General features: G+C 39.4%; 6 protein-coding genes across 11 annotated transcripts in view; 5 read left to right on the top strand and 1 right to left on the bottom strand.

The window, feature by feature from the left end:
• Orc5 (Origin recognition complex subunit 5) overlaps positions 1 to 11,179 on the bottom strand; it is a 37,381-nt gene that overhangs the window by 21,012 nt on the left and 5,190 nt on the right. For 3 of the 4 annotated variants that reach the window (XM_015983622.2, XM_008200060.3, XM_969122.5), the window contains exon 2: positions 9,016 to 9,046. The gene's annotated coding sequence lies outside the window, so the exon portion shown is untranslated. Of the gene's footprint in view, positions 1 to 9,015; positions 9,047 to 9,358; positions 9,493 to 11,179 lie in introns of those variants that run through there. The other variant, XM_064360060.1, reaches the window with a different exon arrangement.
• LOC663004 (annexin B9) lies at positions 32 to 1,342 on the top strand. Its single transcript, XM_969071.5, has 5 exons — positions 32 to 180; positions 231 to 401; positions 452 to 656; positions 709 to 788; positions 837 to 1,342. The coding sequence occupies exons 1-5, from the start codon at positions 169 to 171 to the stop codon at positions 1,314 to 1,316; spliced, it is 948 nt and encodes a 315-aa protein (XP_974164.1). The 5' UTR covers positions 32 to 168; the 3' UTR covers positions 1,317 to 1,342.
• On the top strand, positions 1,540 to 2,616 carry LOC662978 (KRAB-A domain-containing protein 2). Its single transcript, XM_969046.1, has one exon. The coding sequence runs from the start codon at positions 1,540 to 1,542 to the stop codon at positions 2,614 to 2,616; it is 1,077 nt and encodes a 358-aa protein (XP_974139.1).
• LOC100141696 (uncharacterized) lies at positions 2,873 to 6,229 on the top strand. The gene is made up of 3 exons (XM_008200056.3): positions 2,873 to 3,340; positions 3,424 to 3,594; positions 3,645 to 6,229. The coding sequence occupies exons 1-3, from the start codon at positions 3,128 to 3,130 to the stop codon at positions 6,162 to 6,164; spliced, it is 2,904 nt and encodes a 967-aa protein (XP_008198278.1). The 5' UTR covers positions 2,873 to 3,127; the 3' UTR covers positions 6,165 to 6,229.
• LOC661404 (annexin B9) lies at positions 6,421 to 8,949 on the top strand. 2 transcript variants are annotated; one of them, XM_962050.5, is made up of 6 exons: positions 6,421 to 6,787; positions 6,941 to 6,985; positions 7,155 to 7,568; positions 7,620 to 8,001; positions 8,051 to 8,559; positions 8,611 to 8,949. In XM_962050.5, the coding sequence occupies exons 2-6, from the start codon at positions 6,953 to 6,955 to the stop codon at positions 8,665 to 8,667; spliced, it is 1,395 nt and encodes a 464-aa protein (XP_967143.1). In that variant the 5' UTR covers positions 6,421 to 6,787; positions 6,941 to 6,952; the 3' UTR covers positions 8,668 to 8,949. The 2 variants fall into 2 exon arrangements, with proteins under 2 accessions (XP_967143.1, XP_008198279.1); XM_008200057.2 differs by lacking the exon at positions 7,155 to 7,568 and having other exon boundaries at positions 6,427 to 6,787.
• LOC662920 (annexin B9) lies at positions 9,393 to 11,150 on the top strand. Of its 2 annotated transcripts, none has more exons than XM_008200058.3 (5): positions 9,393 to 9,528; positions 9,745 to 9,954; positions 10,003 to 10,384; positions 10,431 to 10,948; positions 10,999 to 11,150. In XM_008200058.3, the coding sequence occupies exons 2-5, from the start codon at positions 9,751 to 9,753 to the stop codon at positions 11,053 to 11,055; spliced, it is 1,161 nt and encodes a 386-aa protein (XP_008198280.1). In that variant the 5' UTR covers positions 9,393 to 9,528; positions 9,745 to 9,750; the 3' UTR covers positions 11,056 to 11,150. The 2 variants fall into 2 exon arrangements, with proteins under 2 accessions (XP_008198280.1, XP_974085.1); XM_968992.4 differs by lacking the exon at positions 9,393 to 9,528 and adding an exon at positions 9,544 to 9,695.

Raw genomic sequence — 11,179 nt, 5'->3', positions numbered from 1 at the left:
GTTTCATTCCCTCCCCTTTAATAAACGAAAACAAAAGAAATAAAACGCCAACATTTATCACCAGAAACTGGTTTTAAACCATCACCACTATAAATAACTTCCTGCAACGCGCAAGCGTTCAATTCCTGCGAGGTTATTCATATTTTAATTTACTCCCACAATAAGAAAATGACCGGCACGGTAAGCACACATTTATCACTTAACCCCTCAATATGATAGAATTCCTGCAGCCTACAATCCGTCCTGCAAGCAATTTCGATCCGGATCAGGATGCCACGGCTCTCAAAACGGCCTTTAAAGGCCTGGGATCGGATGAAGATGCAATCATAGATATCATAACTCACCGAAGTAACGAACAACGTCAACAAATCGCGGCTAGATTCAAAACGATGTATGGAAAGGTAAGTCAATACTGCAAGTTAATTACTTATCCAAACTCAATCCGCTCCAGGATTTAATCAAAGAATTAAAAAGCGAATTGAGGGGGAATTTAGAAGACGTTATCGTCGCTTTGATGACTGAGCCGATCGAGTTTCAAGCCAAACAACTCCACAAAGCGATCAGTGGGTTAGGCACCGACGAGGGGACCATCGTCGAAATACTCTCAATCCATAACAACGACCAAGTTATCAAAATTTCGCAAGCGTATGAAGGATGTGAGTCACTAAATAAAACGCCGTTTAGGTATTTGATCAAAAAATTCTTTAGTGTATCAACGTTCCCTCGAGAGTGATATTAAGGGCGACACCTCTGGTACAGTCAAAAGACTCCTCGTCTCCTTATCGACTGTAAAGTGTCACAAATAACTAAAAAAAATCTGACAAATCCAATTTTAGGGCCACCGCGACGAATCGGGAACCACCGACCAAGAAAAAGCCTTCAAAGACGCACAAACCCTTCTAAGGGCCGGCGAACTGATCCAAGGGACCGACGAATCAACCTTCAATGCCATTCTATGCCAAAGAAACCCCTCCCAACTTCGACTTATTTTCCAAGAGTATGAAAAAATCACAGGCCATCCGTTTGAGAACGCCATAGAAAACGAATTTTCCTTGACCTCGAAAGACTCGCTCCTGGCACTTGTCCACTCTTTGAGAGACCGAATCGATTATTTAGCCACACGTCTCCACGACAGCATGGCCGGAATCGGCACCGACGACCGCACTCTTATCAGAATTGTGGTCGGGAGGTCGGAAATCGACCTGGGGGACATCAGGGACACGTTCCAGAACAAGTACGGGAAGACACTTGCCGAATTTATACAAGACGATTGCTCGGGTGATTACAAAAAGTGTCTCCTGAGCGTCGTTGCATGAATAATTAAAGTGATTTAATTGCAAAACCGAGTTTTATTTCTGCGATAAGAGTGGAAATTCTTACGGACAATTATTACGGTCATAATTTTCGAGCGATAAGGACGATTGCGTATTCCTGGCTGCATAACCCACGATCAGTAAAGTGAATGACTAAAAGTGTTGTGGTTCACGTTTTTTGGCTTCCGGTGGTGTTTGGTGTACAATTGACCAAAAACAGTTACAAATGTTACACTCGCTTTTAAAGAACTCGGAGCAAGCTTTTAAGGCCAAAATCCGGGAGGACCGAGCTTCGGTCAATCGTTTAGGAACGAATCTAACCTTAGATGAATACAAATTCATAATTTCGAAGGTTTTGAAAGCCAAATCGAATCAAGAATTTCAATTACCGAGTGACAAAACTCTATTAGATAAATACGACGTCCTTGAAGTTAGTAACGGTGCGAAAAAATTAATCGTTCCGTCGAATGAAACCTCCAAGACTATTTTTTACGTTCATGACAACGAGCTTTACCAAATTTTACTCGAAGCTCACTTACATTTAAATCATGGCAATTGTGACGAAATGTTGCAATATCTCAACCATAGTTACAAAAATATTACATATAAAGACGTATCCATATTTTTGAGCTTTTGTCAAGACTGTGACGACAAAGCTGCGTTGGATGAGAAAGACCTGATCGAAAAATATTCACATTTTAACACCGTTTGTCAAATCGAATTGATCGACTTTGAATCGTGCCCAGACCACGATTACAAATTCGTGATGATCTACCAGGAATTATTAACAAAATTCGTGCTTCTCAAACCGTTAAATTCGTACGAATCTGAAGAGGTAGCCGAAAATTTAATCAACATTTTCGGTACTTTGGGCCCTCCTATTTATCTCAAATCTAACGTGGGGGGCGACTTCGTCGAGGGGATAATAGACCGGCTGAAAGTCCTCTGGCCCCCTGTCAAGATCGAACATTTAAAATCGGACCGTTGGGATGACTTAATCGGGCCCGAAATCGAAACTATGGTCAAAGTTTGGATGACCAACAATAAGAAAAAACAATGGAGTGAAGGACTTCGGTTTGTCCAACTGAAAAAAAATACAACGATTCATCCCAAATTGGAAAAAACACCCTATGAGGCGCTTTTCAGACATCCAGTTGAGACACTTGACCAGAAAAAGGAAGAATCGGAGGATTTTCAAGAAACTGAAATGGACGTGAAGGAGGAACTGCTGGATGAACCCGAACATGATCCCTTGGAACTGTCTGAAGCTCTCGAGATTGCGAAGACTGAACCTCATGACTAATTTTTTATTTTCCTTTGTATGATATAATTACAAAAATAAATCAATCAAATTTTGGAGTCATTCATTTTTATTTGAGTGGATTTGCTGTTTCAAAACTATAAAAACGCCAACGTCGCATTTTCTCTCACAATTAGCTGTTATAATTATTCATGCACTTCAAAAAAATTAATAGCTAACGTAATTTATGCTTTATTAAAAAAAATAATTTGGTAATATGCGACGTTGGCGTTTTTATAGTTTTGAAACAGATAATGCAAGAAGTGACAAGTTGCGCAGCGCTTAAAACAGTCAGCTGTTTATGAAAAAAGTATTTTTTAACAAAATAAATCATAGTCGAATAAGGAAACTGTCTTAAATTTCGTATAAAATCATTTACAATCGAAAAACTGTTCTCTTCGTGTGAATATGAAAAAATGAGTAATTGCATAACCTCAAAGTGTGCGAATGAGACAAAACAAGTTGCCCAGCTTCACATTTAAATTTCCAAGTTACACTCAATGTAACGCTGAAAATGGTAACAAGATGTGTAGTCCAAGGTTGTAGAAGTACGTCGGACTCCAGTAAAGAAAAAGTTTCGTTTTTTCATGTCCCTAAAAATAAAGTAGAGCTGTGGCAAAAAATAATTCGGACCAAACAACGGCCTCTGACGACTAAAGACAGGATCTGTGAGAAACATTTCAAAAAATCGGACATTATTAAAGAAATTGTAACACCCCTTTACTCGGTAATCTAATCACTAATCATGAAAATGACAATTAATATAAGTTATAAAATTTGACAATGTGTGACCTTGACTTTACTTTTCAGTACAAATTGGCCAGAAATCGACTGAAACCCAACGCATTACCATCGATGTTACCCATTTACCGTAATTACGAACTTCGGTCGCGGAGTTCAGCCATGGAGCCCCCTATCAAAAAAAACAAACTCGAACAACCACCCATCGAGTTTATCGAAATAGACGAATCGGACAAACTTGTTAGGTCATTTTGATGTTAATTTCAGTAAAAAATAAAATCTGTTTTCAGGAAACAACACCTGAAGAAGTTTTCAGGTCCGGGTTACAAATAGCACGTTTAAATTACAATCATTCCAAAAGCTTGACTTTAGAGCAATACGACCAATTGGTGGCTAAGGTTTTGGAAGCGAAAAAAAGAAAAGACGATACTGTATTATCAAAATTTAATTTAGTTGATATAAATGGGCAAAAAAAATTAATAGCGACACATCCGACTGACCTTCAGTATTACGTCCACGACGATATTCTTTTTCAAATTTTGCAACACACTCACATCGCTTTACAACATGGAAATCAGACGCAAATGATGTCAGAATTGAAAAAACGCTACAAGAATATTACCGGTGGTGACGTGGCCACTTTTATCAAGTTCTGTCCCCGATGTTTACGACGACGTCCAAGAAAAGACAGCGAAAACGTACCAATGATTTACAGTAAAATTAGCTCGATTTGTCATGTAAACTTATTAGATAATCGGGCTTGGCCTGACGGTGATTATAAATATATTCTAGTCTATCACAACGAAATGACAAATTTTTGTCAATTGAAAGCACTAAAAACAAAAAAACCTAGCGAAGTTGCCGAACATTTAATCGATGTTTTCACATTTGTTGGGGCCCCCACTGAAATCCACACAAACGAGGGCGAATCCAATTTTCTCGAAGACATTCTGAAAGAATTGAAGAAAATTTGGCCAAGTTTGGTCATAAAATCGGTCGAGCGTCACCAACAGGAAATTCTAGCCAGAATCAAACGCATCGAATACGAAACAAGATCGATTCGAAATCGCACACGGTGGAGTTCGCTATTGCCGTTCATTCAGTTTGAGAGAAACAAAGACATCTCGTCGGGGGTGCGGCCATATGAGAGACTTTTCGGGTTTGTGGAACCCTGCGAAAAACCGGCCTTGCCTGTGCAAAAGGTCGAAACCCCGAGTGTGGAAAAAATCGACCAGGGAATCCCCCGATTTTTTCTCCCGCCATTTTTCAAAATCCCCAAACCGACAAAAACGAACAAAGCGCTCGAGGAAGCTTTCAAAAACTTGGTTCGAGACAACGAAGCCGTTTTGACGAAGGCGGATTATTTGAAATTAATCCAACAAGTTAAAGTTTACCGAAACTTGGAACAATATGACACTCTCGAAATCGAAGGAGTTGTACGGCTTATTACTTCTACCACTCATGGGAAGGGCACCATTAAATATTACATCCACGAAGACGAACTTTTCGATATACTCCACTACACTCACATTAACTACGATCACGCAAGTTACACCGAGATGGCAAAGAAATTTAAGAAAAAATTCGAAAATATAACAAAGGAGATCATTGCCGCTTACCTGTCCTTATGCCCGGAGTGTAACACAGGCATGTATTACATTAATTACGGGTCACCGACTAAGGTGGTTCGTGAAACTATTCCTGTCAATGAGATGTCTGCGAAATGTGCCATCAGTTTTCTGGATTTTGAGGCGCAACCTGACAATGATTACAAATATGTGATGGTTTATGTAAACATGCTGACAAAATTTCACATCCTTAGACCGTTGAAAGATAAAACGTGTCAAGAAGTTGCGGATATTTTGTTAGACATTTTTACTTTCTTGGGCATTTCGACAAAAATCTTCACACAGGAGAGACGTTTAGTGTGGCTTGCTATCTCGCAAGTGAGACAATTATGGCCCGGATTTTCACCACTTGTTGTTCAAATAAGACTAGGTCGTATTCCTAGATGGATCGAAAAAGAATTGAAACAAAGGATGTGCAGTAACGAGTCACACGAATGGACTAAAGGACTCGACTACATCCAACTAATGCTAAACAAGTACTACAATAATAAGATTGGGAAAAAGCCCTTTGACGCACTCTTTGCTGTGACCGCAGGCCAGGACAAACGGCCCCAAACGATATATTCCTCCCAGGACCCATGTACTCCCGAAGTGGAAGAAGTAACAATTCCAGCACCCGACTTGGAAGAACCTCCCCAAATCAAAAAACGAAGACGAACTCGTCGAAAAACGCCCTTTAAAGTTCTCCAAACCTTCGCAATGAGTGAACTATCGTCCCGTTGTTCCGTCAACCTGATCGACTATCACACGAAACCAGACGGCGACTACAACTTTATCATGGTTTATCAAAACACTTCGACAAAATTCTCGATTTTGAAACCCCTCAAAACAAAATTTCCGGAAGAAATCGCCGAAAATCTAGTCGATATTTTTACCCTAGTTGGTGCCTCTAACGTGGTCGAGTCGTACCACGGCCGAGAGTTTGTTCATAAATTGGCAAAAAGTGTCAGTCATCTCCACCCGAATTTAACTTTTGACTACAGCTTGACCACATATCGAAATTACAAAAGTGTGTGTAGTATTGAAAAAGAAATTCAGAAATGGATGTTGCAAAATGGGTCAAAACAGTGGACACGTGCGCTTCCTTTTGTACAATTAGTTAGGAATAAGTGTTTTGATGAAGAGATGGCTATTGTGCCTTTTGAGGGATTTTTCAAAGGGTTGAGATACGCAGGGAGATAGTCTTCAATAGTGTTATTTTACTACAGTTATCATTGTGATTAATAAATTACAATACAATCGTGGAATTGTTTATTACTTCCCGATAATTGAATCATGAGCAAAAAATTAATTATCTATGATGTCTCACATTGAAAAAATTTATGTAAGCAGCAAAGATTATGTGTTTACAAAGTTATTTTTTAACACACTTAAGTGATTATTTATGGCGTAAAGATAAGACAGATAGTAAACTCGCAAATCCCTGATAAAAAGTAGTAGTTATTGAGTTTCCGTTGCGTATCTTGAAAATTATGCCATAAGATAATTTTTTTGCTTTTCAACTGCTTTTATTGTCTGGTGCAATGGAAGTTGCATAACCATGAGTAATCATGGTGGTTTTATCTTAAAAAAATGACCTCCATTTCCATTATCGACCCATTGGTACACTGTTGGTACCAAATTAATTTCCCATTAGAGTAGATGACACAACTTTCACTATAACAAGTCACGTGATGAGTCGACCTTGTTTTGTTTCAGTGTGACGTTAGCAGAGAAGAAGTAACTTCTGAATCACTAACAACGTCTGTGAAAATTCTAATTACTCACGACACGTCACAAGTAAAAACAAAATCTTAATATAAAAGGTGCGTTTGATTTATTTTCTCAACTGTATCGAACTGACGTGGCAAAAAATTAACCATTTCTATTACTAAAAATAGCACAATCTTAACGCCGGTATCACTCAACAGATGTTGTTAAACCGATTTAATTAAATTAAACGATTTGTTGTTTTTCAGTGTAATTACAAAATGAGTTATCCAGGATATCCACCCTATCAAGCGGTAAGTTATTGCGCATCAAAATTTCCTTTTTTTATAACACTTCATAAAATTTGATAACAATTTCCTTCCGTCGCACCTTGATAATAAAATTAATAAAAATATATTAACACATGTCACATGACCATCCAGCCACTTTGGCGCCAAACATTCAACTATTGATTTTCCCCAGGGCTCAAACTACCCGCCGAACCCAAATTCCGGGTCACCTTATCCCCCCAATCCCCCTTATCCCCAACAAGGGGGCGTTTATCCCCCCAGTGTTGGGTATACTTCAGGCTCCCCCATGTACATGCCGCAACCCTACGGCGGTGGCGGGTATCCTCCTCAAACCGGGGGTTCCCCCTATCCACAACCTAGTCCCTATCCCAGTCAAGGGGCAGGTCCCTACCCAGGTCAGGGATCCTCTCCCTACCCCAACCAGGGGGCTAGTCCCTATCCTCCTCCAGGTGGCCAAGGAGCCGCTCCTTACCCCAGTCAAGGGGGCCATCAAGGACCCTCTCCTTACCCCTCCCAACCCTATGGCCAAGGACACCAGACCCCTAGCTATACACCCTCTTATAGTCAAGGCCAACACACAATCAAGGTAGGTCCAAGGGGGCTGAATTAACCCGGAGGATTCAATTCGCGGTTACAGAGATCCCCGACTGTGGTTCCCGCGCACCCTTTCAACCCTCGCGAAGATGCCGAAATCTTGCGCAAGGCTATGAAAGGTTTCGGAACGGATGAAAAAGCCATCATCAATGTCCTAGCCCGCCGTACCAACGCCCAGCGATTGGAAATCGAAGTACAATTCAAAACCCTCTACGGCAAGGACTTGATCAGCGACCTAAAGAGCGAATTAACTGGAAACTTCGAAAATTTAATCGTGGCAATGATGACTCCACTCCCGCAATACTACGCGAGGGAGATTCACGACGCCATCAGCGGCGTCGGAACCGACGAAGACGTTCTCATCGAAACCATGTGCACCCTTAGCAATGCGGAAATCCGTACAATTCGTGACGCCTATCATAGAAGTAACCCACTTATCCCACAATTAAAACTTTGCTAATCGTGAATTTTTAGCCTACTACCAAAATCTGGAGAGCGACTTGAAGGGCGACACCAGCGGTCATTTCCGCCGTCTCATGGTGTCACTCTGCAGTGCTGGACGTGACGAAAGTATGCAGACTAATCCTCAGGCTGCGACAGCCGATGCCCAGGCCTTGCTCCGTGCCGGAGAGCTTCAAGTCGGGACGGACGAATCAACATTCAATATGATACTCTGTCAGAGGAATCATGCCCAACTTCGGTTGATTTTCGAAGAGTACCAGCGCTTAACCGGGCATGATATTGAAAAAGCCATCAAGAATGAGTTTTCGGGTGATATTGAAGAAGGGCTTTTGGCGGTCGTAAGGTCGATTAAGAATCAACCGGCGTTCTTTGCGAAGAGGTTGAATAAATCAATGAAAGGGATGGGAACAAATGATCGCGATTTGATCAGATTGGTTGTGACGAGGTCGGAGATTGATATGGGGGATATCAAGAGGGAGTATCAGGCCAAATATGGGGAATCACTTGCTGATGCCATCAAGGTACGTTTCTTTCTTACAAATTAACTGAGAAATCTAACGATTTTGTTTTAGGGCGACTGTTCCGGTGATTATAAAAAGTGTCTTTTGGCACTTATTGGAGAATCGTAAACTGTTAAACTTATTGTGTCAAATTTTTAAATGTTTGGTGCTTTATTCCATGTATTTTTATCCACATTAATGAAATTTATAGTACATTGTTCTCTATTGTTCAATATGTATTAAACTGTATTTTTATAATGTTATTATTAAACTTGAAAGAATATGGCCAATAAAGACGAGAAAAACGTATTCTATGAGCGAAAGTTCTATATATTGTACAATGTTGATCTGCTATTTATGTACACGTTTTTGCTACTGTTATACAATTTAATAAATGTAACGTGCAACATGTTTTTTCATTTTTATTCCCCCGAGTTCCATACGCACATATTTACATAATTAAAATTAAAGACTTACCTTTGAGCAGATCAGGAAAGCCCAGAATAATCTGAAAAAAAAAACAGTTAAAACCTAGTTTAGATGACTAACTACTGATGTTCAATATTGAAAAGGTAAATATCAAATATTATTCTAGCCCAAAATTTGCTTTCCTTATCTAAAAAGTACTCAATGTTTTAAGCAAAAATAAATATATAAAACAAAAGGCAAATAATTTCCTGAACAGAACAAATAATTTACTTCAAATAGTGCATTATAATAAGCCGTTCAAAGTTTAATACAGATTTTTTCTGAATCCAAAAAGACTTTAAAAGGCATAACATGTGAAATAAAGAGCGCAGTTATAAAAAAAATTACTGACGAGAGTAGTGATGTCACGTCATCGATCAGAATAATTCAGCTATAAAAAAACAGCTGACGGATAAACCATTTCAGTTTTGGAGAACAGGCCCACAATTCAGATTTAAATTAAAATCGCCGCACTGTCGGTGCGCGATTCCAGAAAGTCATATACGAAAACAAGGAAATAAGGTTAATTTTATGTTAAATTTTTAGGTTACTTTTGTATCATAACTTCTTTGATTTTTTTTGACATGGTTACGCTAAAAACTCAATAATTTAATAAATATTATTAAATAATATTTTTTGCGTTGCCCAGTGTCAACAGGCCTTAAGTGTCTTAGCTTACTGAGATCCATGTATAAAAAATGTTAATAGGAAAAAATCGAAAGGAATAAAAATTTTCAGAGCAATATGGGCGATTATGGGGACCCCCCACCTCTATACCCCACAAACCCAACGAAAGAACAAGTTTTTTCTCCCACTATTGGTTTCAACGTTGGATCCCTCATGTCTCCTTCTTTTGCACCAAGTGCACCCCCCGACCCAGGTCTAGACCTACATGAAGACCAGACAGTCCAATCAAACTCTTACATGCCCCAATCATCACAACTAACGGTTTAACTAATATATTTTTAGGGAAAGTGGGCAAATTTTGACTTTTAGGTAACACCAACTGTGGTCCCTGCCGATTACTTTGATCCGCAAGACGACGCGAACATTTTACGAAGAGCCATAAAAAGTTTCGGAACGGATGAAAAGGCCATTATTAACGTTCTAACAAAGCGTTCAAATGCTCAACGATTAGAAATCGCAGACCAATTTAAAGCTCTCTATGACACAGACTTAATTAACTTGATACAACGCAAGCTTGGTGGAAATTTTGCAAAAACGATCATTGCTTTGATAACTCCACTTCCACAATTTTACGCTAAGGAGTTACACGACGTCCTTTCTGGAGAGGTAAATGACGAAACAGTCCTTGTAGAAGTCTTGTGTACTCTAAATAATGCCGAAATAAAGGCAATCAAAGAAGCATATCACTGCAGTAAGAACCCACTTTGTCACCATTTCACCTAATTTTGATTGTCTAGCCTATCGTAACACCCTCAAAAGTCACCTAAAAGATGACACCAGAGTTTTTCGGCGCCTTATGTTTTCGCTATGTAATGCAGAACGAGACGAAAGTATGGCCGTAGACCCTCTTGGTGCAACTGCAGATGCTGAAGCACTTTACAATGCCGAGAAAGAACATTGGGGTAGCATCGATGAATACACCTTTCATACGATTTTGTGCCAACGAAATTATAGCCAACTGAAATTGATATTCCAGGAGTATCACAAGATCTCAAAACATGATATTGAAAAGACCATCAAAAGAGAATTCTCCGGTGATAGAACTCAAGAAGGTCTGTTTTTGGATATTGTGAGTGCGATTAAAAGTCCACAAGGTTTCCTTGCAAAGTGTTTGCACAACAGTATGAAAGGGCTGGGGACGAATAATCGCGACTTAATTAGAGTGGTAGTCACTAGGTGTGAGAAGGACATGAAGGAGATTAAAAGAGAATATCTCTTTAAAAACCACGGAGAATCGTTAGCTGATGCGATTAGAGTAGGAGGCATGATTGTGGTACAATCTGAAAACTAATTTGTCTATTTCAGGAAGATACTTCAGGTGATTACAAAAGGTGCCTCTTAGCCCTCATCGGGGAAGCCTAGTTTTAAACTCAAATATTTAAAATAATTGTGATCGAATATTATTTTTGATATGTCATTTTATTACATGTTGTATTAATAAAGAATCAAATATTTAAGGAGTCTTTGATATCAATAAGATAGACTA

This window comes from Tribolium castaneum, chromosome 2, assembly GCF_031307605.1.
Source record: "Tribolium castaneum strain GA2 chromosome 2, icTriCast1.1, whole genome shotgun sequence".
NCBI lineage: Eukaryota > Metazoa > Arthropoda > Insecta > Coleoptera > Tenebrionidae > Tribolium > Tribolium castaneum.
The sequence above is the reverse complement of the archived record's forward strand: the minus strand, read 5'-3'. Positions and strand labels throughout refer to the sequence as shown.